At 55.0% G+C, this 26,964-nt stretch overlaps 3 protein-coding genes across 3 annotated transcripts in view; all 3 read right to left on the bottom strand.

Moving 5' to 3' along the window:
• CAPN5 (calpain 5) overlaps window positions 1-26,964 on the bottom strand; it is a 51,705-nt gene that overhangs the window by 10,671 nt on the left and 14,070 nt on the right. The window contains exons 2-5 of the mRNA XM_081153079.1: window positions 24,124-24,367; window positions 17,371-17,502; window positions 3,640-3,848; window positions 255-447 (exon numbers count right to left, since the gene is read on the bottom strand). Coding sequence (XP_081009205.1) covers window positions 255-447; window positions 3,640-3,848; window positions 17,371-17,502; window positions 24,124-24,288 — 699 coding nt within the window. The 5' untranslated portion in view covers window positions 24,289-24,367. The remainder of the gene's footprint in view (window positions 1-254; window positions 448-3,639; window positions 3,849-17,370; window positions 17,503-24,123; window positions 24,368-26,964) is intronic.
• Window positions 12,024-12,515, bottom strand: OMP (olfactory marker protein; the record flags this gene model as incomplete). Its single annotated transcript, XM_081153085.1, has 1 exon — window positions 12,024-12,515. The coding sequence occupies one exon, from the start codon at window positions 12,513-12,515 to the stop codon at window positions 12,024-12,026; it is 492 nt and encodes a 163-aa protein (XP_081009211.1).
• TSKU (tsukushi, small leucine rich proteoglycan) overlaps window positions 20,747-26,964 on the bottom strand; it is a 167,963-nt gene continuing 161,745 nt past the window's right edge. The window contains exon 3 of the transcript XR_013999977.1: window positions 20,747-20,756. The gene's annotated coding sequence lies outside the window, so the exon portion shown is untranslated. The remainder of the gene's footprint in view (window positions 20,757-26,964) is intronic.

The following is a 26,964-nucleotide window of genomic DNA, read 5'->3' on the forward strand; positions in this document are numbered from 1 at the left end:
GGGGTGTTGGTCAAACAGTGTGGGCAAGGCATTTCATTGTAGGGGGCTAAGGCAGGGGGCTTGGGGCTTGTGTTGCCCAGCACTGGGGAGGGGCTTGCACCCTCCAACTGCTCCCTTCCCCCATGAGGCTGAGGGTCTGGATTTACTAGCCAACCTGGGCAGGGGCTCTGCCTGTGACACCACAGCCACCTCCCACCCCTATTAAGGTTGATGAAGGGAGGGGTCACCTCTGGGGTCTGACTCTGGGTTCTTACCTTGATGGAGGCGCTGATGAGGCCTCCCCGGCTGTGCACCTTTAACACACGCTCAAAGAGTGCGTTTCTCTTGGCCTCATCGTTGGCAAAGTCACCTTCGGTCAGGTCGATGGGCTCAGAAACACCACCTGTAAAGTCCACCAGTGCATCCGCCGTGTTGCCTCCATCCAGGGCCTGGTAACAGCCCGCCAGCCTAGGGAGCAACGTGGAAAGAATTCCCAGCTCATGTTCCCCAGCTAGTCTAAATCCTCCACATTATAGGGGAGATTTTTGAGACTCAGAGAGAGTCAGCCAAACTGCTATGGTCACACAGCAGAGCCAACATTTGTCCCACTGAGCCACACCACTTTATCACTCAAATTCCCCTTAGACTAAGCATCCCCATCTTCAAATATTAGCTGTCCAGAAATCTATCAATTCTTTTCAAAAGCGTTAAAAGCTCATATATCTTTTGATACATCAATTTTGGATGAGTAACATTATTTGTAATAATGTAAAACAAGAAATCACCTAAATGTCTAACAGGGAACTGGTTTTAAAAACTAACACTGCAGCTCTACTCAAGACCACTCAGCAGTCATTGAGCAAAGCGCTGTGGAAGAGCTCCCGTGGCCGGGACATGGTAGGGCTGGCTCATTACATTTGAGAAAGCCATACAGCTGGGTTCCAATTATATTTAAATGCATTCATTTAAAAAATATTAAGCATCTATTATGTGCAACATACCAGGTATTAGGAGCACAACTGTGGCTCCCTATTTAAATGTTAGGAAAAGGGTTGGGGTCCTAAAGGCAGAGCACCGAATGTGACTGTGAGAAGTGGAATAGGATATACAACAAAATACTATTTATGTAAATTGAAAACAACAACACAGGTTTTGCAAGGTAAACTACAAACAAAAAAACACGCATCAAAGATGTTGAAAGAGCCCGGGCTAGTGGCTCAGTTGGTTGGAGTATTGTCCCATGCACCAAAGGGTTGTGGGTTCGATTCCTGGTCAGGGCATATACCCGGGGTGTGGGGTTGATCCCCAGTCGGGGTGCATATAGGAGGCAACTGATCGATGTTTCTCTTTCACATCGATGTTTCTCTCTCTTTCCTTCCTTTCTCTCTAAAATCAATAAAAACATATCCTCGGGTGAGAATTAAAATGAAAAGAAAAAGACTTGCCACTGGTGGGGGAAGAAGTGTGAGAGCAAAGGGAGGAAATGGAGACAGGAGTAGGCAGAGGTGGGGCTTGAGGGGACAATGGTCACAGATGGTGTTCCTGAACACAGGAGGAGCCCGATGATCTCAGATGACCCAAAACAGGGAAACAGAGAGGTGGGGCTGGAAGAATGCGCCAGAGTACAGGACACTTTCGTTATCTTCTGCATGATTTTCCTTTATTCTCCGGATTCACTATAACAGACATGCATTCGTTTTACAGTTTAAAAAATAAATCAGTGAAAAAACAAGCGAACATAAATGGTGCAGCCACTGTGAAAAACAGGCTGGTGGTTACTCAAAACTGTAAACACAGAACCACACGGCCCAGAAGTTCACTGCCAGGTATATATTCCAAACAGCAGAAAGCAGAGACTCAGGAAGATACCTGGACACTGGCGTTCACACGGCATCGTTTGCAACAGCCAAAGGCGTGGGAACCACCCAGTGTCCGTCAACAGATGAACGAGTAAGCAAAACGCGCACATCCATGCGATGAAACGCTATGCGGCCACAAAGAGGAATGAAATCCTGCATGTGCTACAACATGGCTGCACCTTGGAAACATTATGCTAACGTTAAAATATTATGTGACATTAAGCCAGGCGCGGAAGATCAAATACAGCGGTACCTCGGTTTTCAAACGTCTCCGTTGACGAACATTTCGGGTTACAAACGCTGTAAACACGGACATGCATGCTTCGGTTCTCGAACACGCCTCGGAAGTCGAACATGCCCCGCGGCCTCCGCTGAGGGCAAGACCCTGAGGCCTGGTTGTCGGCTGTGGACCCCTCGGTTTTCGAACGTTTCAGAACTTCAACGGTCTCCGGAACGGATTACATTCGAAAACCGAGGGACCACTGTATTGGATTATTCCACTTATATGAGCTACCTGGTCTAGGCAGTTTATAGAGACAGAAAGCAGAACAGAGGCCCCCAGGGGCTGGGAGAGGAGTGCAAAGGGGAGGTGCTGTTGCGTGGGTGCAGATTTCAGGTGGGCATGAAAAGGCTGGGTACATAGCACCGTGAATGTAGCAATGGCACTGAATCATACACTTAAAGGTGGTGAAAATGATAAATACTATATTTGACCACAATAAAAAATAAATTGTTATTTAAAAACAAAACAAAACAAAAATGAGCAAGCCCACCAAATGGCTCTCGCAGGTGAGAGGAGAGGGGCCTGAACGAAGGACTGTGGAGACTTAGTGACCACCAGGGGGCAGGCTTTGCTTTCTTAGGATTAAAAATGGTACTGGCTAAGGCTGTTTTCTATGGGTTTAAATAATTTTTTTTTTAATGTATTAATTTTAGAAAGAGAGGAAGGGAGAGACAAACATCAATTTGTTGTACCTTGGCGTATCGGGACGACACTCTAACCAACTGAGCTACCCAACTAGGGCCTCTAAGGATTGTTTTTAATGTTGGGAGTTCTCTCTCTCTCTCTCTCTCTCTCTCTCTCACACACACACACACACACACACACACAAAACAGAGTCCAAGGAGACTGACAAATGGGCCGGAGAGGAGGAACCAGGCTCCCTCAGAGTTGGTGGATGGTCTCTGACCCTCTGGCCCTCCTGCCCCGGACCTGCCCATCCTGCAGAGGCCTGGGCAGGCCACTCTCCCAACAGCTTAGCAAACCCTTGCTCTTGCCCATGCTGGGGACCCAGGGCCTGGCACAGAGCAGGGGGAAGTGGTCAGCAAAGATAGAATGAATAGATGCACGGTCATTCAGGTAGACAGGAGGCCAGTGAGCAGGGAAGGCTCCACAGCTGGCCCAGACTCAGAGATACCACATCCCCAACAAGGCCTCCAGTGAGGGCTCAGCAGCTTGGATCTTTGGGAAAGAACCACTAACCTGAATGTGAGTGCTGGCTCTGCGCCTGGCTACCAGCAGGAAACTGTCCTGGGCCTCAGTCTTCTCAAGTATAAGTGGGAGTAACTATTCCTCCCTGTGTGGGTCAGTTGTGGGGGCTTGGCAAGCAGGTACCCAGAGGACCTTCAGTCCAGTCCCTCCCCACACACTCAGCATAGGCTCTGCTGGCCATGCCCTAGGTGCCTGGGCTCTGAGCACCAGCCCCTGATCTCTTGGTGCTGGGAGCCCTGGTGAAAGGAACACCCATGCCCATCAGCAGTGCCACCCCAGCCTGGCCACCTGCCCACTGCCGGCACCTACTTGGCATAGGCCTTCTCCACCAGGGCACACCAGAACTCATTGCGAGAGTTGGAGTGGCAGTAGATGAGCTGGTTGTTGACCGTGGGCAGCCGGTCGTCGATGACCACGTCCACCCACTTCCCAAAGCGCCAGAAGTGGAAGTGGAAGATGCCCGCATAGGCATCAGGCTTCTCGGGGTCCCACTCCTGCTCCTTCCAGTTTGGGATGACCTGGATGTAGGGGGACAGAATGGGGGCACATTGAAGTTACATCTGGTTTCCTGAGGAAATAGGGGGACATGCTTCCAGGGAATCAAAATGAAAAAGAAAACTGGGTTCTATTCCCATCTCTGCCATGAACAACGTAGGACTTGGGCAAATCCTTCTCATCTCTGAACCTCTGTTTCCCCATCTCTGCCGTAGCTGGAGGCTCCTAGTCTCCTTCCAGCTCTGTCATTCTAAGATCCTATGAGTTTCCCCCTTCCTTCCTCATGCCTCCATCTGTTCCCTCCCCCCCCCCCCCCCCCCCAGAAATATATTCATCCCAATTCCTGCCGGGTGAATGGTGCCACAATCTCCTCCACCTCCAGCCTGAGACAAAAGTTGGCCTCCTCCTCTCCTCCATCTAATCAGGCCAAACCTAGTTCCTACATTCCGCTAAAATCCGTCTCCTCCTGTCCTTCCCCAGGCACCTCACTGGACCAGTCCCCCATCTCCTGGCCCTGGGACACTGTAACAGCATCGGCAACCACATCTGCCTTCACACCCTACAGCAGCAGAATGAACTTTCTGATCATCACTTCCCTGGAAAATGAGGTCCAGAAACCTAAGGTCCTCTGCCCTCCCCATCACCTCCCTCTCTACCCAACCCCCAAGCCCCACCCCTGCTCCCTGCTCCAAGGTCTTTCTCCAGTTAGGAACTCTGCATTTGTTCTTCCTCCAACTGACTCTCACTTGTCCTTTAGGATCCACCCTCCTCCTCCAGGAAGCCCTCCTTGACTCTTCAGACTAGGCCAGGACCCCTGTCCATTAGTCTCATGGCCTCTGGTACTTCTCCTCTGAAATACTTATTACAGTTATAATTAAACAAGTGTGTGATGGTGTGAATAGCTCTGATACTATCACTGGAACATCAGCTCTCTGAAGGTAGGGACACTTCAGTCTTGGTCACTGCTATCCCCCAGCACCTAGCCCAGAGCCTGGCCTGGAGGGTGCTTAATAAACACATGTTGACTGAACAAATAAATTCACAGGCATTACATGGGACTCTAATAACAATTATTATTATGGAGCATCTTGGAAATGTCAGGTAGCAAGCCTGTGACATGGGTTATGTCAGTTTAATCAGCACAATAACCCCATGAGTAGATTACTATTTTCCATCCTTACTTTACAGATGAAAAACATCAAGCCTCAGAGAGGGTAAGTAACTTGTCCAGGGTCACACAGCTAGAAAATACACGCATTCTTTGTCAGTGAGGACTACTCGTTGCCCAGCCCCATCCTGCCACCGAGGACCCATGGTCCCTCAGACATGGTCCCTGCCCTCGGGAGGCTCCCGATCTGGTGAGAGAGGCAGGCACACAGGGTACATTGGGGCCTTGGAGAGAAAGGAGTGGAGGGCCCGGCCCGGGGCCAGCAGCAGCTTCTGATCAGGTGTTCTGAGTGCTGGCAGTGAGTGTCCCTAACAGACAAGGACAAATAGTGGCAATGTGGGCAGCAGGGGGTGGGCAGGGAAGGGGGCCCTGCTGGCCCTGCTAACCATGGGACCAGAGGGGCCAAGCACCATCAGGACCATGGGCAGCTCCTTCTAGAGGAAAACCACTCCCAGTATGGGGGGCAGACACACAGTCATCCAGGCTGGGGAGCCAGACATGCATCAGGAGGCTGTAAACCCCAGGGCAGGGCCAGCCTAAGCACAGAGACTTCAGCCAAAAGCCATTCCCCAGCCCCCACGTTCATTAAAGATGTTTTTGTTTATACGCCTTGTACCATCAGCAAGGATGTTGGCAAAGAGAAATGTTCCCTACTGGGACATTTGAGACCAAGAAAATGAAAATGCTAAGCACAGCGAGAGGCACCATGGTCACTGGCAGAGCCTGCAAGGTGCCAAGCCTGCAAGGTGCCAGGCCAGTGAGGTGCCAGGTCAGTGAGGTGCCAGGCGTGGGCCTGCTGTTGACTTTATTGCCCTGAACTTCACTGCTATCTTTTGGGACAACACTGCAGAAATCATTGGCAGAGGCCACCCAGGGGCACAGTGAGGGAGGCAGGATTCACACTCAGGGCTTCAGAGCTTGGCACAGTGTCTGGAACCCAGCAAGGGCTTGGTACTGGCTGGTCCCTTTCCCTCCTGCCTCCTTACCTCCCCTTCAAGTCATTCCGTGTCCTTTCTAAGTAAAAACTACCACACTGGCCTCTGTCCTGAACCCTAGCACTGTCTCCAGCTTTACTCTCAAGGCAGAAAGTTGTATCAAAAATGGGGCACATGCAGGGTGGGGTATCATCCTCACTACACAGACGGGAAGGCTGAGGTCCACAGAGGAGCAAGGAGCTACCCAAGGGCACAGAGTGGTGGTGAGTCCAAAGCTGAGAACACTGGCCTGGCCAATAGAGCTCATCAGCTCCTCCGGCTCTGAAAGCCCTGGACTGCGTTGGAATGGGGGAGGAGGGAAGAAGAGGGGAGACAGGGGAGGGGAACTGAGGAGGGGGGAAGAAGAGCCCTCCCTAAGCGCTGGGAGGGCCTACTGGGGCAGTGGGAGGATCATTAGTAAAACGCAGGGCTTGGCTCGGAGTCCTCTGTGGTTCAAGAAGCATCTAATAAGGCTCCAGGGCCTAGAGATGCAGTCAGAGATCCCACGGGCCTCACTGCCCCCTTCTGCATCACAGCCATTGGACAGAGCAGGGGCAGGGCCTCAGGCCAGCCTTACACCCCCCCCCCACTCCCCCAATGGCCCCAGCAACCCAGCCCCTCTGCTGCCTGCTGGGCTGTCAGGAAGGAGTACTCCGGGGCACACAACTCCCTTCCAAACATCAGGTTAAGGCGGAAATCAAGGAAGAAACCAAAGCCCCTGAGGCCACATCAAAGGATTCAGGACCAACTTGAAGAGGCTCCCACTGGCCAAAGACAGGCCAATGTGAGCAGCAGGAAGGATAACAACCCTGACAGATGAAAGCATGTCAAACACACTCACATCCGTGAGATCATGAAGATACACACACAGTTAGTCACTGCTGGAGGATGGCAGGGAATCAACTCATTTTTTTTTAAAACTGGAAAATGAGGGGAAAGAATGGAAGATTTATCCTGCCTTTTCTACACAAACTACCAGAGAGCAACCAATAGCAGATGAAGGGAGGTTTTTATGTGGAGATGAATTCCAGCTAAGAAATGAGAGTATTAGACTCCCACTATTTTGCAACCGCGGACGAATAATGGATTTATGAACTCATGGCTTATAACATTACAAAAAAGGGAGACGACCAGACATTACGTGCCTCCTGAGAGACCATCGCCTATGAAGCAGCTGTGCCAAATAAAATTCGTGCCTGAACCTTATCAAGCCTCTGGAGCTAAGTCCTAGCTTACAGGAAATACAGAGCACTGAGACCGTGTTAAACGACACCATGAAACCAAAGCCAGTAAAACCCAGATAGAGTAGTGGCCCCATCCTCGCAGGGTACGTTCCAAGACCCCCAGGGGATGTCTGAAACCGTGGATAGTACCACACAGACTGTTTTTTCCTATATGGACATATGGTAAAGCTTCATTTATAAATCAGGCACAGTAAGATATTAGCTTCGTAAGTTTATATTTAGTAAATATAAGCTATATTTTTCCTATATAATTTCTTTTCTATACGTGCATACCAATGATAGAGCTCAACTTATAAATTAGGCGCAGTAAGAGACGAGCACTTGGATGCTGTGACAGTTGACTGCAGCTACCAAGTGACTAACAGACGGGCAGCTTAGACAGCCGGATACATTAGACAAAGGGATGGTTCACGTCCAAGGGGGGATGGATCAGGACTGCACAAGAACTTACACTACTCAGAACGCACAATTTAAAACTGACGAACTATTTCTTTCTGGAATTTTTCATTTAATATTTTCGGACCACGGTTGCCCCTGGGTAACAGAAATTGCAGAAAGTAAAACCACAGAGAAGAGGGGATTACTGCAGTGGGAAATTGCACAGGACAGCGGTTCCTTCAGCAAATAAATTGCAAGGAAAACATTAAAAGATGAGTGGAAGCAACCAATTGCAGTTACAGACCTTGGTTCGGGTCTCATTCAAACAAACTGTAAAGCATACACATTGCTGGCCAAATTGTAAACCAGAACATTTACTGGGTATTTGAGGATATTAGAAAAATAGTGTAAAATTATTTTAGTTGTGTTACAGTTAGTTTTTTGTTTTGTTTTGAACAAGTCTTTATCATTCAGAAATGCATCCAGAAATATAATATGTTGCCTGGGGAGAGGGGGTGGAGAGGAACGGAGATGGGCCACCGTTGTTGAAGTGGAGAGATGGATACAGGCAGCTCATTAGCCCATCTCTCTTCTTGTGTTGTCTACAGTTGAAATGCCCCATCACCAGGGACACCAGCTCCCTGGCAGGGCATTCAAAGCCCTGTGGGGCGGCTGTGCTGACTCTCTCAGCCTCACCCCTGAACACTGCCTCCCTCGGGCCCACAGAATCCACACCCTGTGAGGCATTAGGCCACCTCAGCTATGCATGTGTGGTACCCACCCTGTTCTTTGTCCCTCAGGGGATCCTGAGCCACAGCTTTCAGGGGCCTCTTGACCTCACACTCCCCTTGGAAACCCCCTCCTCCAGCTCTTTCTCTGCTCACTGAGGGGAACTTCTGGAGGGCAGGGTCGTGTCTCACTCATGCCCAGATCCCCAGCACCCAGCATAGGGCCTGGTCAGCTCCAGGTGTTTCTGAGAGGACAATCCCCAAGCGTAGGCTTCCATGAGGCCCTGGCTGTACACACTAGTGGACACCACATCACCAGACACAGTGCATGGCAGGCACTTAAGTTTTGACCAGACCACTATTCTCATGTCTTCATCTACCTACCCTTCCTCCAGGGTTGCGAGAACTAAGGTGGATCATGGCCTAGGAGGTGCTGCATAAACTGTGGAGGGCTGTGCACATGTGAAGGGTCATCCCCGTTGGTGTATGGAGTGTGTGGTGCACTCACACAATTCATAAACTTCACGGTGGGGAGGGAGCTGAGGTACCCAGTCAACCTCCCTCCCAAAGGAGAAAGGGAAACCTCCACAACAGCCCCCTGTGCCGATGGGGAAAGCGAGGCCTGAGGCACCAAGGCACTTACACGGGCTGACCAGGCAGCAAGGTAAAAACTGTGTGGGATTTGGAGCCCCCCCTCACACCCAGGGGACCCCATAGCTGTCATTCTCGGCAGAATCACTCAGAAACTTCTGGACCCCACTAATGGGTGCATCACAGTGCCCCCTTGCAGTCCCCGGCATCTGGGGCACTCTCAGGATTTTCCCTGGGGACTCCCACCTGGACCCAAGTGGCTGGGCTCAAATCCTGCTGGGGCATGGGGCTGACCGGGACTCTCCCAGGTGTGTGGCAGAGCTCTGGGGAGGGCTCTGCGGTGGAGAACAGGATGTGAGACCTGGCTGGGGAAGCATTCTGAAGCAGGGGTTGTTCCCAAGCAAAACTCCAAGTCTAGACTCTGAAGCAGGGTCTGACCTTGGCATCTGGGGAAAAGCTAGCTTCCTCCCAAGATTGGGCCCTCAGGTAGGGTGGAGGCATTGCCTCTGACCATCCCAGGGAGCCAGTGTCATGGACTCAAAGGTCCACAGACCCAGAGCCTGGTCCATACACACCCTCTGGTCCCTCCACACCTTCTGTGATTTGGGGCAGGCTGCTTCCTCCTTTGGGCCTCTGTCTCTGTCCAAAAAGTGAGCGAGCTAGAGATGGCAAGGGGCCAGAGCTCTGAGGAAGGGTCCAGTGGGACACTAAGGTGATGTGGCAATAAATGTCTTATCTAGTGAGCAGGACAGGGTGGAAAAAACTTCACAGGAGCAGGTTGTTCTCTTGAGAGTCTGAGGTTGGGCAGAAGTCAGGAGCTGCCTGATGAAACCTGGGCACAGGCTTGACCTCACCCCACCCCTTAGCTACACCCCTGTCCCTCTGCATCCACCTAGCCACCTTGCAAGGTTGGGCAGGCTTGGTGTATCCCTACCCATCCCCTCTGGGCCCCACCTACCAAGGACCAGATGGTGCCTCCCTATGGCCTCAGCAGGGCTCTGCATGTCCCCGACAGAGGCTGGTATGGGGGCCACTGGAGAAAATACTGTCAGGGGCATTGGTTCTGGATGAATGTCAGGAGACCTGGTTCTAAACTCCTGCCAGCTGTCTGGCCTTGGGCCAGTCACCTGACCACTCTGGGCCTCATCCCAGACAGCAGTAGGAGGGGGAAGCGAGAGTGTGGGGGAAAAGCATGGAGAGGGGTGCTCTGGGCTGTGAGGGGTGGAGCTAAGTCAGAGCTTCTGAAGGGGAGGGGGTGGCTCACGGCAAGAGACTGCACACCACTGAGGCAGGGGCTCATCGGCTTTATTGGGGCCACACGGTGGGCACAGTGGAGGGACTCACAGAGCAGGTATGGTTGGGCAGGGTGGGTACAGGCAGTCTGTCTACACAAGAGGGTCCCCAGAGCTGCAGGGACAGGGCAAGCAAAGAGGCAGAGGGCAGGGCCAATAGTGGAGAAGCAAGGCAGGCAGTGCCAAGACTTTAAGCACATCCCGGAACAGGCGGGAGCTGAGGGTTCCATAGCCCACACCACAGCCAACCTCCCACCTGAAGAATCCAGACTCCCACACCCGCTCCTGCTTGCATGCCTCCAAAGTGGGGGCCTGCCCTCCCAGCAGCCACGGCCAGTGGGGATGGCTCTGACCTTCCATCTCAGTGCATCTGTTCCCAGGGCACTGAGGCCCTCCGACAGCTCTGCTTCATGAAGGAAATGTCATGGGCATGTCCCTGACAAAAACAAAAACTAGAGCTGGCCTTGATGCAAGGTGTTGGGGGCACTTCCTGAGGTGCCCTCAGCTGATGCCAGGCAGGTCACGCCCCTCCTTCAAAGGGGGCTCACTGGGCCAGTGCAGTGTGGATGAGTGTGAGGCTTGGGGAGCAGAGCTGAATCTGCTGATAATTATGTCTCAGTTTCCATCTATTTGGTGGATTGTGCCCAGTGACTTCTGAGGCCAGTGTCCTCCCATCACAGCACACTGCCACCTCCACCCACCTCTGACCATCAGCCATCACACTGCCTTAGCAGGCCACCCCACCCCTCAGCTCCACTAAAGATGCCAGAGATGCCACACAGGTGGAACACTTGCATTCTCTGACCAGTGAGCTAGTAAAGCTGATGTCCCAGCAGGGGAAACCTGAGGCCCCAGAGAACCTACCGTCCCAGCTCCAGGGCTCTGGACCCCTCTATCAGCTCCCCCAGGCAGAGGGAAACCCCTATACTATACTGTTCCCACTTCAGTGTGTGAACCTCAGAGCCTCCCAACTCAGGAAGATCCCTCCCCAAGGTCATCCTGACCAAGCCCTGCTAAGCGCCAGTCATGAACCAGCTGGGCAATTATATAATAGATCATCTAAAATCAGATTTGTCCGCAGGGCAGGCATAGACTCTAGAATAAATCCATATGAATATAACATGCTCTCTCTCAATATATATGTATATGTATAGACACACCTCTATGTGACTTTTTTGTGCTTTCCTTCACTTCTCCCCTCCTGAAGTCATTCTCAGAAGAGCAAGCGTTGGCCTGCAGAGCCTCCAGAAGCCAGCCACTCCTCACTGCCCAAACCAATGCCCGCAGCCACCCTGCCCAATGTCCTGAGCGCCCCGAGGCATTGCGGGAGCACGGCCCAGGCCAGGAGCAGCGCCTTCCTGCACATGGCCGGATGGGCTGCAGGTGCCTGTCCGATGGGGCTGCTCTGCTGTCTCCATGTCCCCATCTCCAGGGGAAGCCCGATGGCTGGTTCTTTGGCTCTCTCTCTGTGTCTGTGTCTCTCTTGGTCCCCCGCAGTCTCTCCCAGCAATGAGGCACAAAGAAGGCAGACGCCACGGGCCCGCCCTCCTCCCGCACTGGCTGCAGCCTGGCCTCCGTCGTCTACAGTAGAAGCACCAGCAGCCGCTTCAGCTCCTAGGCTACGGGGACTCTGCGTGTTCCTCCCTGAGCAGAGCGCCGGCAGCAGGGAAAAGGGAGGAGGGAGGACACGGGCTTGGGGTCCTGGCCAAGCTGAGTACATGCCAGCAACTAGGAAAATGTCCCCAAATACACAGCTAGGGGGAGGAGGCCGGGGAGGGGACAGGGCAGGGGGGCGGGGGGGGGGGCAGCAGTGAGCAGCCGCCTCAGAGCTGGTTAAAGACCACAGAGGCCTGGAGGTTGGCGGGCTCCACGCCCTCGCCCAAGGTGACGAGGAAGTACATGACCTTGCGGATCTTGGCCAATTCCGACAGGCGCTCCCCAAACTCCAGGGCGTCGGCCTCGTTCCAATCCATGGCATCCGAGTCCTCCTTGCGCCAGAAGATGGCAGCGGGCTCCAGCAGCTGGCGCGTCATGAGGTTGGTGAGGTCGGGCGTCCAGTTCTGGGAGGTGCCCGTGATGGTCACCTTGCCCGGCTTGTCCAGCACGACGTCCCAGCGCTCGAACTGCAGCTTCTGCTGCCGCGTGAAGTCGAGGCGGTACACGGACTCGGCGGGCCGCAGCAGCTTCTCGCCGTCCTGGCGCTTCTCCCCGCGCTGGCGCAGGCCCTCGGCGCGCAGCCGCAGCTGCCTGGTCAGGGCCTGGTCCAGGACCAGCGGCATGCTGAGCTGCGGCTGCTTCGCCCCCTCCTCTGCCATGCGGGTGCTGCGCGCCCCTGCCGCCACCCAGGAGCCGAGGCAAAAGGCCACCAAAGAGGGGCCCCGTCTACCGGTCCACCCTCCCCTCCTCCCCTCCTCTCTAGGCCACTGGCCCTTCCCAGCTCCAACCAGTCCTCAAAACGGGGTGTGTAGGAGGGTGGGAGTCCCCAAATGGCTCCTCTCCGCTCCTCGCAGAAGCGGTAATAGAGGCACTGCAGGCAGGCAGGCAGGAGGGTGACGGGCTCCTCGGGGACCAGATCGCTGATGTCAACTGCTGTGGCAACTACCCTGACTACCACAGACGGGCTGGGAGCCGGCTTGTTTGTGACGAAGGGAGCACTGAATCAGGGCAGGGAGACGGGGAGGGAGGTGGGGAGCAGGTGCTCACTGGAGGCATGCAAGAAGGGCCTAGAAGACCCCCTGGCAGGATCAAAGGACCTGCTGATTTGAGATCTGGAGTCACGGGAGCCAAACCCAGGAACCGTCCGTGACTCAGCATAGCTCTAACCCCTCCACACCCGATCACCAAGGCCTGTCAATTCTGCCTCCCAGATACCCACTGCCAGGGCCCCAGCCCAGCCACCATCGTCTCTCACCGAGACCCGTGTTCTCAAACTTTAGTGAGCATCAGGACCACCGGCAGGACCTGAAACACGGACTGCTGGGCCCCACCCCCTAGAGTCTTGATTTAACAGATCTCTGATGAGGCCTGGGAATTTGCATTTCTCCCAAGTGCTGCTGCTGCTGGTCCAGGCGCTGTGCTTGGAGAACCACTGACTTAGATGATTCTTGTCTGTGGGCCCAGCCTCAACCCTGCACCACATGGCAGCCACATGCCCAAGTTTCTCTCCTGTTAAAATCTCACCTCTTATTCCACCTGTATTGATCCTCAGTTTCCCCCAGAAGGCTTGAGGCAGAGGAAGAATTTGACAAACGCCTATATCCCCAGTACCTGAGGTGGAACCAAGAGCTTAGCTATTACATGTGGGCAAATGGCTGCCATGGGAACAGGAGTTTAAGGCAGTTGATGGTGAAGGATGACGGAGATATTTCAAGAACTGAGGCGGGGGGATGAGGGCAGGGTGTCAGCACCCGAGCATAGTAACCCCTGGGACATAGCAGTAGAATGGATGGATGGGGTAGAAAGGCTGGGAAACTGGAGGTACCAAGGTCTTGGTGTGTGGGTGGGAGGCCATGGTAGCTGATTGGCAGGGGATGGCAATAAGGTGGGCTGGGCTGGGGGGAGGGCAAGTGGCATGAGCCCATAGGGGTTTATATGGGGAGGGTATGGCCTGGAGGCAGCACTGAGGGCAGAGAATGCCCACCCTTCCTAAACCTGCAGGACATGGGGGGAAGTGTTCAGCTTCTACTGATGGGAATCCAGGGGCACATGACCCTAGGGAGAGCCTGGCCTCGGCCTGGGCAGAGGGTTACTGACTTGCAGGAGGAGTCTGAGGTGGAAGCTGTCACCAGGACTCAGACCTCACAGACAGACAGGGAAGGAGGGAGAGGGCAGTGAGAACCGGGGAAGCAGAGGAGGGAAGGCAGGGGAGGCTGGAGGGTGCAGGTGGGGCTGGGCCCACTGAGGCCCACAGACCTCTGCTCAGCGACTAGGTGCCTTGAGAGGACCCACCAAAGGCTGGAATGACAGAGAGGAGAAAAGGAGCTACAAACTTGAGTACGTGATTGCAAAAGTGTGTATTTAGAAACAAAACAGATAAATAAACACTTCTTAAACACCAAACAGAAAAAAGACTAGAAAGAAAATACTGAAACCCTTGACACTAGTTGTTTCTGGGTAAAGAACATCTTCAGTAACTGTACTTTTTCAAATCTTCTGTCCCCAGTGCCTAGAATGGTGCTGGGGCATAGCTAGTACTCAATTAATGTGTGTCGAATGACCTGCTAAAGGGCATGAACTGCTCATACAACAGGGGCAGAGGTGGAATGGGAAACATTTAAATGTAACCAAAAGACATCCTGGCCCTGCCACCAGGTGCTCTGCCCTAGGACTGCCCGGCCCCCACACTTACTCTCAGACATCCAGGCATCCCACTAGGACTCTGCTGTTACTTCTGCTTCCTATGGCCAGGGGCACAGCTGACTCCTCCTAGGCCCGGGCACCCCATGGCTCAGAGCAGGGATCAGGCCTGCCCTCACCCCCTGAGGCTTCACAGGGCTCTGAGGGAGGTGAACTTCCCCAGCTTGGATCAGGCTAGGCCTGATGGCACATGCCGCACCCCAATGTCACATCCTGATTTCTGGACCCCCTGAAGTCCATGCCCTGCTTCAGGGAATGTGTGGTCAACTTGGGGAGAACATAATGCCCCCTCAAGGAATCCCATAGTGGGGGAGGCCCGCTGCCAAGGGGTGTCTGGCAGAACAGAGAAATAGGCGAGAGCCCAGAGGAGGGACAGGGAGGGGGGTTTAATGGGTTCAAATTGCCCCTTATGCCAAGGACTTGCCCCTCCCCTTCCCCTCGGCTCCTTTAATTTTCAACCCTGTGGACTGGAAAGGTCAGGTTTACACTGAGACCAAGAGAAGGAACATGACCTGCCCAAAGTCACATGGCTAGCAAGGGACCCAGGTCTGGCTCGCTTCCAATCATCCGCCCCAGGCTTCATTAAGAACTGAGGTAACAGACTGGCTTCCTGGAGAAGGGCACATGTGTCGAGGGTGTGATATGCCCACATCTGAGGCTCAGCATCCCCAGAGTGAGGTGGGTGGGGGAAGCATGGGTGCAGGTCAGGCTGAGCAGCCCCTTCCCCATTCCACGGAGAAAACAGGGTAGAGCAGGGGAGGCCCCAGAAGGCCACAGGCCCAGAGGTGAGGGGTGACAACAAACAGGGCCCAGCAGCGGGGACGGGAAGGGAGGTAAGGCACAGTAATGAGCTCCCCAGGGCCTCATCTCTCCTCCCAGGACCCAGGGGCTGTCACCACAACAGCACCTGGAGGCATAGTGCAATTACTCCAGAGCACCCCACCCTGCCGCAGCCCCCTGAGGACACGAGATCTTGGAGCTCAGCCTCCTGGCCCTCGGAGCCTCCAGCCAGGCCAGGTGCCCCAGCATCTGCAGGAGGAACCTCCAGCCCAGAGAAAAACACAGGCCTGCCACGGTCACACAACGTCAATGGCAGGCGTGTCCTGTAGGTTCTGGGCCTCTTTATCCACTCTCCAGATGAGCAGCTGCACCAGGGCCCAAGGCAGGAGCAAGCTGCGGCTCTTCCCTACAAATGACCAGACAGCCCACTCCCCAGGAGGGGACACAGCAGGTCAGGCTCCATCCCCCTGAAGGCCCCAGGATGCCTATGCAGCAAGGTCAGCTGTGGCGCTGCTGGCCAGTAGCTGGGTGGGAAATTACAGGGCAGGGTGTGAGGTGTGAGGCCAGCACTATAGGATTCCAGTGGGCCACCTCCACCCCCAGACTGTCCTGACCGAGCTGAGGGTGGGACTCAGAGGCAGGGGGACCTGGTTCTGGGCTCAAAAAAGGTGGTTGGAGCCCCGAGGACAGCCCTACACCCAGAGAACAGTGCCAGGGCCCAACCCTCTCTGGACTTTGAGGCCCGTGAGTACAACGATCCCCCATGTGGCTCTCTGAGGCCCCCTACCTCCAACACCCCAAGAGCACCCATTCTGCGGGCCCTACAGCTCACAGCTACCCTATTCCCACAGGACCAGCAGGGGCCAGGCCCCAGGGATACCCACCCCGGTGTGGCTTTGAGAAGTCACACTCCATTCAGAAGACATGACAGCAGGGCCCCACCATAGTCCCAGCCTCAGCTGAATGCACAGCTCCCTCTGATGGCTGAGGGACGTCTTAGAAGGTGAGAACAAACTCACTCTGCTCCTGGTGTCCCACTTACATAAGAATACCCACAGAGTCTATGAATATTAATTACCATAACACCAGTAACGCAGCCACCATTCACAGAGCACTGACTAAGGCCCTCTAAGTACAGTTTCATCCACACAACTCCCTGAGAGGGAGCTACCTGATATCTTGATTTTTCAGCTGAGGATATTTATAAAGCTACTAAATGGTGAGCCTGAGGCTTGCACCTGAATGGTAAGACTGAGACACCCAGTGCTCTTAAGCCCCCCTGCTCGCCCTACAGGAAGAGCAGAAAGGCAGGGATGAGAAAGAGGAATGACTTGTATTTGCTGGCATGGGAACCCAGGGTGCAATCCCCATTGATAATTCTTAAGAGAGCACAAGTTCCCCCTCCACTCCAGCCCCTCTGCCTCCCCGGGAGAGGAGCCCGGTGTCTGATTGAGGGGCTGCACTGCCAACTGTTGCCACAAGAGGGCGAAGTGTCGGGACCGGTGCCCATTCTTTCCCCCCAAACCCTTGATGCTGGTCCAGAACATCAGCAGCTTGGAACCAAGAATCGTAGATCACTCTCACTGAACAAGTAAGCAAATTAAGGCCCAGAGAAGAACAAGGACTGGCCATGTCACACAGAAGGTGCTGGCAGGGGTTTCCTGAGTCCCAGCTAGTGGTCTCTCCACGCTGCAAGTGATTCAGGCAGCTTCCACGTTTCTCAAGTACAGATTCTGCCAAATGGCTCCAGGGACACTGTGGGCCCCCACAGTGGGGAGGAAACACGTCAGAATCCCTGTGGGAGCTGCACAGATTCCCAGCTGCTGCCTCAGGGGCCTCAGGGACCTCAGACCGGCAGGTGAGGGGAAGGTGATTCTAAAGCTCAGCTGATGCTGGAGAGCCCCGGTGTCACCCCATCCCATCCCCTCCCCGGGCTTCCATAAAGCCTCACCTGCATGTTCAGGCTGCACCTACCCCTGAGGGCAGTCTCTCACTAAGACTCCCCAGCAACCCCCGCTGCACCCCGGTCCTCACCTTTTGCCACAGCGACTCTCGGGAGGCGAGCGATGAGCAGGCTGCCACAAACCAGCAGTTGCCCACCTGGCCCTGGTGCAGGTCGTGGGAGCTAATGCCGTCCACAAAGAGGCGGGGGTCCTCGCAGATGTCCTGCAGAGAAGCCGAGAGGAGACCTCACCGTCAGAGCAGAGATTCACCTGTCTCCCCTTGCAGACTGGGGGCCAGGCGGTTTCCCCAGACCAGCTTCCCCCAGGTGCTGCCTGGACGGCCCTTCTCCCTTCCCCTGGCTGAAGAGCTCTGCTCTCTGCTAAAGGTTCTGCAATGAACGAATACTGTGGAAGGACTTCAGGGGGCTGGACCCTGAGCCACCACCTTTCTCCTGCCCTGTGCCTCCCCTGGCCAGCACATCCTTCTCCAGCACCAGCAGCCCTCAGGTGCCCACAGTCATTAAGCCGGGTGAGGGCACATGGGGAAACACACATGAAAAGTACATGTGATGAGTGCAGAGGGCGGGAGAAGTGGTGAGCTGATGCACCACGTATGGGCACATCCTCAGACTGTTTCATCTGACCCTCACTCTGCCAGGGAGTGTGACACTGTCATTCCATTTTATAGATGAGGAATGAAGGTTCAGAGAGGGGCAGTGACTTGCCAAGGGCACACAGCAAGCAAATGCCGAACAGAGCTGAACAGACACCCACAGAACTCCCAGAGTGCCCACCCCAGGCCCGACTTCCTCTCCCATCAGCATCTTCACTTCCACAGAGCTCTAAGGGGGTGTGTGGCTACTGTTGGGGGGTTGGTGGAGGTAAACACTAAGACATACCTTCCCAGTGCCACGCATCCTGCTGGCATTATGATCAATCCTCACCATGGTTCTCAGAGGTGGGTGGGCACTGTGTCCATTTTACAGATGAACAAACTGAGGCCCAGGGAGGTGGAATAACAGGCCACCACATGGGCCTGCTTCCACTTCAGCCTGCCCCCACTTCAGCAGGTGCTCCCAAGCTAGTTTAACCACAATAGGACTACTGAGTTCCTACCAAAGACAGCCAGCAGAGGGTTCCAGAGTCAGGAAGTCAGAATTCAAATTCCTGCTCCCCACTTACTATTGGCTGTGCAACTTTGAGCCTCTCTGAGCCTGTTTCCTACCCTGTGCAAAGGAGGTTATTCTCCCTGCAGGGCTGTGTAAGGATTCCACAGGTCATGGAGGCACAGCACTTGCAGGGGAAAATGGGGCAAAGGGCTATCCCTTCTCACTAAGGTGTCTGGGACCCCTGTCGGCACCTCTGCCTGGGAAAACTAGTGTTTTGGAGGGCCAGATTGAGGGCCATAACTCCCCTGAGGATATGAGTGGCTCCAGATGGGACTTCAGAGTGATAAGTTCAGGGCCAAGCTGCAAGGAGACTTCCCCACATCACAGACGGCAGGAATATTGCCCCAGGTCACAGAACCCCAGCAAGGCAGCTATCTGGAAGTCTTTCTTTCCTCCCCGCTGTCCTCCTTATCTCCCAGCCCAGCACTCTGAGCCAGAGACAGCCATGACTTAGCACCTGCCTCCCTGGGGTCCAGAAGGACCAGCAGGACAGGGATGGATGGGGGTTTCATATCTGGAGGACCAAAGCCACAGCCCACCACAGGAAGAGACAGCTGCAGCCTGGATCACCAGGGTCTGCAGCAGAGGTGACCTCCAAGGCGCTCCTCCTTGTCAGGTCCTCCCAGCCAGGGCCCTGGACAGAAACATGACTGCCTATTCCACAGAGGAGGACACTGAGGCCCAGGAGGAGACAAATGACACCCAAGCTCACGAGTCAAGTATGGGGACCGATGGGACAGAGCCCAGGTCTGCTGGGCTCTCCACCCAGAGCTCTCCTCCCCACAGAGCAGCAACTGTCTCAGCTTGGTCCTGCCACGCCAGAGCAGGGCTGACTCCAGACATTTCTGCAGCTCCAGGGAGAGAGAGGGGGAGAGAGAGACTGAGCTCAGGAGTCAGGAGGCCTGGGTTCCAGGCCCAGCATTGCCCTGACTTGCTGTAGCAAAAAAGAGACCCGGGGCAAATCCACAAGCCTGGGAGGGAGCAGAGAAGAGGTGGAGGTCTGAGCATGTTCTCACTGCCAAGAGAGGTTCGGGTTCGCCATCTCCAACCTAGAGAAACCACTTGAGGATGGCAGCACCTGGAGTCTGTCCCAGAGCTCAGAAGCCATCTTGGGGCACCCTAAATGGAACAATCACAGAAAGAACCCACAATGACTGGGAACCTGCAGTGTCCCCCACACTGTGCAAAATGATCCTGAGAGAGGGGTCCTGTGCGTCCCCACTTCACAGATAAGGAAAGAAAGGCACAGAGAGGTGAAGTCACTTATTCAGGGCCACACAGGAAGAAGTGAACTGAGATTCAAACTCAGGCAGTCAGCTCCAGAGCCTCCAGGTGGGCTAAGATTTATGGGTGACAAAGCCACCCTTCCTTCCCTCGTCCCCCTGTACCTGTTCTTAGCCCAGCTTTGGGGGTCTCACTGTATAATAATGAGACCAAGGGGTCAGGGGGAACCCAGACCCTCACCCTCACCACCACAGGGTCAGGCTTCTCAAGGCCATCGTCTGTCTTTCCACCTGTCCTGGGCCATCAGCTAGACACAGAGTACAGAGCTGGACAGAGAGGTTCCCAGCCCACAGGCAGGGCCCTTGAGGAGGAAACCAGCTCTCGCCCTCCATGTGACAGCACAGCTGACAGCAGAACCCAGAGAGATCAGAGGAGGCTGCCTGGAGGAGGTAACCCCAGCAGACCAGGCATGGAAAGCATGGTGGGCAGGGAGGCTCTGGAGGGGAACAGGGATTCCAAATGCCCCCAAGACACAATAGTGCCACAGTCTCAAGACAGCTCCCACTTTGTCACCATCCTCCCCAGGCTCCTGGCCATCTGTGTTCCCTTCCATCACTGGGTCGCAGGCAGGAGCCCTAGGAGGGAGGACAGAGTGCCCTGCAGGACTGGACTGGACAGACACGTGCTGTGAGCCCTGGGCCAGGCCATCCCCAACCCCTCTTGGGGCACAGCCTTCTGCACCTGCGGCCCCTCCCAGCCCCTCCCAACATGTTAGACCAGTTCCACCAACACAGGTCACTGCTGAGTAACCACCTCCCTCAGCGGCATAACAAGAACTTCAGGTTCCAGGCCCGGTGTACACACAGGAATGCAGCAGACAGCGGATCCAGGGTATCTTCCCCCTTCCTCCCTCTCCCCCTCTTCAACCATTCACCTCACCCCAGTCACCTCCCCTCTAGAATCTCAGCTCACAGCAGAAATTGACCAGACAAGTGGGCAAGAGGCTGAGGAAGGAAGCAGGACCTCTGCCTAGGACAGGAAACCAGGGCAGTGCTCTCAGGGGTTACAGCTTGCCCTCCCCCAACTCCTGCAACAGACTGGCCTCCCACCCCCTGCTCCCCACGGCAGTCCCATGAGAGTATCATATCCCATGGAGGGGATCATTCCTGGGCAGGGCAGGGCCCCAGGTGGCTGGCCTTGCTGCAAACCACCTGTTTCATGGCATAAAGGGGCTATTGTTCAGCACGGCCAGGAGGGGGCCTCCTCCAGGTGCTGGTATGATGAGCATGAAGCTGGGGACCAGCAGGTCACCTTGGGAGAATTCTGGGAGGTTCCAAAACTAACATCTGTTAGTAGAACCCCCACTGGTTCCCTTCTTGGTCCCACCAACGGACCTGCAGGCTTACCTCCAGAGACAGGGGAAGCAGAGTGCTGGATAGAGGCTGGGGGCTCTCTGCCTCCTCAGGGATGAGAAGGGGCCCCTACTAAAGGCTCTGAGCCTGAGAGAGAAGGAAGCGCACCCCCCTTTACACGGGGATTCCCTGAGTCACAAGCCTTGCTGACGTCCCCCCTTTTATCTCCCTGGCCTGGCTGGTGGGGAGGCCAGCAGATGTTTACTGAACTGGAAGAAACAAAGAAACAATGAATCTGGGGGAGGAGGAGGGAGAGGGGGAGGATGCCCTGGCTGGTGCCATGGTGGGGATGCCCGGGATGGGGACTGAGAAGCACTAGGCCTGGCCCCACCTGCAGAGCCCATTAGAGATGGGACTTTCCACGCAGGGCCAGCTCTGGGTCCCCAACAAAGGGTTGGCAGGTGGGTGAGAGAGGGGAGCCAGTTTGTCATCTGTCTGCCATGTATCTGACACCACAGATGCCTCAAGTCATTGCAACCTCCAGAAATCATGATCATGAGAATTATTCTCTCCATTTACAATGAGGGAACTGAGGCCCAGGGAGGGGAAGTGACTTGCTCAAGGTCCCACCTCCTGTAAGGCCAAGTCCATCTGGCTGAAAACCAGCCCTTTCATTCCATTTGGGAAGAAAGGCAGAGGGAGGCTGGCAGGCCGGGAAGCTGAACAAGGAGCTCCCCAGGAACACAGAGGCCGCGATACCCACGACCTACAGAGAAGGAGCTGGAGATGGGTGGGAGTGAGGAAGGGTGTCCCTGGGCTGTTGAGAAAGTTGGCTGTTTGTAAACAGTCAGGCCACAGGATCCAGGAAGTGGGATTCCACAGAAATACAGCAGCCGCAGTGCAAGTTCCATCTCGCTGGCCAAGGGCCAGGTGGCCAGGAGTTAATGGTCACCCTGCTTGGCCAGTCTCAGGCCACCTGCCAAAGGCAAGCCTGGCCTAACTTCCTGTTCCACCAACCCTCCAACCTGTCAGTGGCATGAGGGCCTGCCCCGCACACTGGCACTGCCACCACCCCGCAGGCACTGCTGACAAGGACGGTCCATCACACCCTGGCCCACATGGTCTCCCCTCCTCCACACCACTCGGCCATGCCTGGCCCTGAGTTGCATCCCCAACCCAAAGCGGAGCTGATCCCCCACCGCCGTCCCTGTGCTCCCCGCTCAGACATCTCCCTTTCAACACCAACCACCACATGCCGTGTGTCACCAGCCTGCACATCCAGGACAGGGGCAGCTCTGCTCCTTCTCTTTCAGTGTCTGGAAAGCACCAGGCACCAAGAGCAGGGAGGAAGGCAGTGAAAGAGAAGGCAGTGTGGCAGGGAAGGAAAGAGGCCCAGAGAGGGCAGATGACTCTGCTGGGGTCGCACAGCAGGGGGATGCTGAGCCCACCCGCCTGGCATTTCCTCCTCTCAGGGCACCAAACCCACACTCCCCAACCAGGCCTCACCAGCCTCCTTCACAGCCATAGACCTAAACCGTCTGGGTGACGGCAGGAGGGCAGCAAAGGGGTGGAGTGAGAGGAAGGCAGAGAGCTCGAGTGTCTCCCCCTCCTCCTTCCACCCAAGGCCTCACAAAGGCCCTTTGAGGCTAGCTAGCCTCCTTCCCTATCACCAGACAAAGGAGAGAGAAAGGCGTGGGAGAGTGGGGTGGCCCAAGAGGCAGGAATCATGTGGCCAAGTCAGGAGGCTGCTGGGAGTTCTGGAGAGCCAAGGCAGGGCCCAGCGATTCTAGTATGGCTCATGGGGCTGAAGTCAAAGGCAGCAGGGACCCTTTATCTGTTGTCAGGGAGCTGGGTTCCTGCCCAGCTCTGCTGCTGGCTAGCTGGGCAATCTGGGCATCCACCTTCCCCTCTCAGCCTCAGTTTCTTTTCCTTACTCAGTCCAAGGAAATACACAGGATGTTTTGAGTTAGCATGGACTGGGGATCGTAGTGTAGGAGAGGAATATGAAAACTAAATCTTTTTTCCAAAATGTCCAGGTGCTCAGAGTGAACTTTCTAATGTTAATCTGATCTGCACACCCTGCTGAAAGCCTCACCTTAGATGGCCCACCACCTCAGAACACACCAGCCCTATGGACCCAGGACCCCAGCCTCCGCTTCCCTTCTCTCCCCTCCACAAGCCATGCCCCAGTGGCACTGCAACGTCCCAAACATGCTGGAGGGCTTCATGCCTCCAAGTCTTCTTCACACTGTGCTTTCTGCCTGCACAGCCCTTCCTGGCAAACGCTTTCTCTGACTATTGGACAGTGGGAGTCTCCTCCTGGCCCCAAGCACTGGGGTACAGCTCAGTCTCCTGCACTAAAGTCCCTTCTGTGTGACCAACTCTCACAGTGTCACCTGGGGCAGTGACTCCAGCAGCCTCCACACATCACCTAGGCCCCCATGAGGCCAAACACTTCCACTAAACATGTTCTAGCCTCAGCGGCCAAGGCCAGGACATGGGGAGCAGCCAGCCAGATGCCACATAATTCGCCATCCTCAAGAGTGACAGTAATAGCTGTCCGTAGTGGGTGCCAGGCTCTGAGCCAAGCTCCCAGGCAACATCTCTTTTACAACCTGATGAGGCACTATTATTTTTTACTACTATTATTATTATTGATTAATCATCATAATAAATACTTTTCATTTACAGCAAACGACTATGTCACAGTCACTATGAATCTAATCAGCAAACTCCTTGCACTTGACTGTCACTAAATGGGACTTAAATGTCACTTATGCTTGAATTTCACTAAAAAAGATCACATCCACATCCCCTCATTTTTATCCCAAAAACGACGCTGGGAGGGTGACAGGGCAGAGGGCCCAGTTTTCCCTATGAGGAAGCAGAGGCCTGGGGCAGGGTGAATCCTGGGCAGTGGGGATTAAGGCCCATTCTCCTGGATCCCCTCCCCTTCAATCAGATCAAATCCCACAGCAGGAGGGCCCTGCATCAGCCATTTAGGGCCTTGGAGGGCCCCTCCCACCACCCCACTGTCCCCTGCAGACTGGGTGGGTCTGGGCCTGCTCGCCTGAGCTCCAGTTCAGACCAGGCACTGACCTTGGGCCGCTTCCACCTGACAGTGGGCCCCGGGGTGCCCTTGTAGTACAGCGAGTCGTCGGTGGCTGGGAAGCTGGGGTCCTCAAAGAGCACCTTCCTGCGCAGACATTTCCGCTTCAGGGCTGAATAGTTCTGGTCTTTGTAGGGCTTCACGCAGGAGAACATGGTAGCTGCTGCCCGGAGAGGGGAGGCCAAGACAAGCCAGCAGAGGGCTGCGTGGGTGTGTGGGCGAGCCCAGGGTTACCTGCGAGGACAGAAGGCAAGAAGATCATTACTTTCTGAGGACCAGAGGCCCTGAGTCAGGTGGTCCCCACCTGCCCCCTCCCTGCAGCCCTGTGAAGTAAGCATCCTCATTCCCACTGGCTGGGAATGAAGGCTCAGAGAAGGCGAGAGACCTGCTCAGGGTCACACAGCTGGTACACACGGAGCAGGAATAGGAGCTGACTGGCCTGACTCCATAGCCTGAATTCTCTCATTTCTGATGCTTAGAGGTGACGCCAGGCCAGCAGGCCAAGGGCACAACCACATGGTGCTCCGGGCTGCCAGGCCGCATCCACCCCCGACTTTCTTTGTTTCATCAGCCTTCCCTAAACCTCTCTGGCTGGTGTCACGCCCACAGGAAAGCAGCGGCATTGTCTCCAAGTCTCTCTCCTCTGGACACTCATCCTTTAGTCTAGAGCAGCACAATTGTGCCCTGTGTGGAAAAACCTTGATCCAGGCCCCCTCCAGCCATCATTCACATTCATTCCCTCTTGTCCCCTCCCTCCAGAACTTCTAGAATAAATGTCTTCAGTTCTGTAGGCACAGTCTCATTGCTCCTTCATCCCAATGACCTAATTCCCCTGAAGACCCCCATCCCCATCACGTGGTCTCCCAATCCCCAAAGTCAGACTTTCTCAGGACAGCTTCCCAGACCACCGTGTCTCACACTCCTGAACAGCTTCTCCTGGACTTCAGAGACCCCTGGAGCTGATTCTGACCCCTGCCCCAACTCCAACCTTCCCTCTTCCACAAGAGACCCCAGTGGTCTGTCTGCTCACTCTCACCCGCCAGCTAATGATCCCTGTGTTCAGCCTGGACCCCTTTTCTGGGACCCTGACTGGCCCACTCCCTATAAGAACCAAGGGCCCCTTACAGGTACTAATCCGAAACCCAATTCCTCAACTCCCCCTACACATCCCCCAGACTCCTCAGCCCAGGGATCAGGACCACAAGCACCGATGAGACCAGAAGCCCCAGAAGGCAGAGTGTACTTGGTCTGGTCTCCATGCGCACACAGCTGCTGGCTCAGACCCTGGCACAGGAGGTGGGTGCACACATCACCCTCCCTTCTGCCCCCATGCTTCCAGGTACCCTGAACCTTATAGCCATGTGTTAACCAAACACAAGGGACACGAACTGGACTGACTTGGCAAGACATCTCTGGGAGAGGAGGGCAGGGTGAGGAGCGGTAGCCAGCGGGGCCTGACACATCAGACACCCTGACAGATGCTCGGACAGCCAGGCACACGACTGACATCCCCATGTATGTCCCGTATCTCAGGCTCCATCTGGGCTGCTGGCAGAGCTCCACACTCCCCTAGTCCAGGCTATACAGCCCTCCAGGCTATATAGCAGCCAGCAATGCTGGGAAGATTTGCTCGGGGGGGGGGGGGGGGGGGGGGGGAGAGACAGAAGGGATCTAGGGGTAGGAGAGGTGAAAGCTCAGCTGGGGCCTGGGAGAACCTGGGCCACATCTGGCCTGAACCTGCCCAGGGCAACACTGCAACCCCACCAAGGCACAGCTTCCAACGTCCCCACGCAGCTGAGGGAAACCGAGGCAAGGCAGGTTGGCTTTGGGGCCAAACACAAATTTGAGAGCAAGACTGATGTGGGTGCCAGTCCCAGTTGTACTACTCAGTGGCTTTAAACAAGTCACTGAATCTTTCTGAGTCCCCATTTTACTATCTCCACAATGGGAACAATAATTGCTTCAATAATTGGAAGATATTATAATTAACCAAAGGCCAAGGAGACCGAGCAGTGAGCCAGAGGGAGGAAGAACGAGGAGAGAAGAAGACAAGCCATCTCTCATTTCCGAGAGAGCGTCCATTCCTCTGGCACCTCCCATGTGTAAACCGTCTGGCTAGAGGTTTGTGTGTAGTGTTTGCAAATAGTGCTGGGTAGGACTTGCATTGTTGCCATTTTTCAGACGAGAATTGAGGTGCAGTGAGGGGAGGTGACTTGCTCATGTTCCCTGGCAGAGTCTGACTCAGAGCCATATCCTCTGACTTTGGTGCCTCCACCTTGGCCTGGTGACCCCACAGGGCAGGAGGAAGAGCTGAGTGCCAGGAAGGGCAGGCCTCACCTCACACACACCCTGGCCGAGCCAGCCTCCCAGGAAAGGAAAAAGGGGGTCCACAGGGAAGGGAGAAGCAGGAAGGAAAGGAGGTGAGAATGGGCAGTGAGTGTGGAACACGACGGACAGCAGGGAGAACAAGGAGGGCCATCGTCCCTGACGGCCTGCTGAGGGCTGAGAGCTGGCACTGAACCCACAGCCACTTCACTGTCTGCCCCCACATCCTACTGCGCTGCCTTGCTTCACTGCTGTGAATGACCTCAGGCCGGGACTTAACCTCTCTGGCCATTCCTCTGCCGAGGAAGGCCAATAACCCTGGCCCCTCCCACCCTTTGAGCCTGGGGAGCCAGTCCCTGGGCTTCTGGCACAGGACCATCCAGGAGTCATTAGTTCCATGGCTTCCAATTTCTACAGGAAGCAATTTAAGGTGCAAGAATTACATCAAAGAAACTGAAAGCAGAAGCCCAGAAATCAGTTCTAGCAATTCCAGTGTTGAGAGCCCA

Source organism: Miniopterus schreibersii (assembly GCF_964146895.1).
Source record: "Miniopterus schreibersii genome assembly, chromosome: 12".
NCBI lineage: Eukaryota > Metazoa > Chordata > Mammalia > Chiroptera > Miniopteridae > Miniopterus > Miniopterus schreibersii.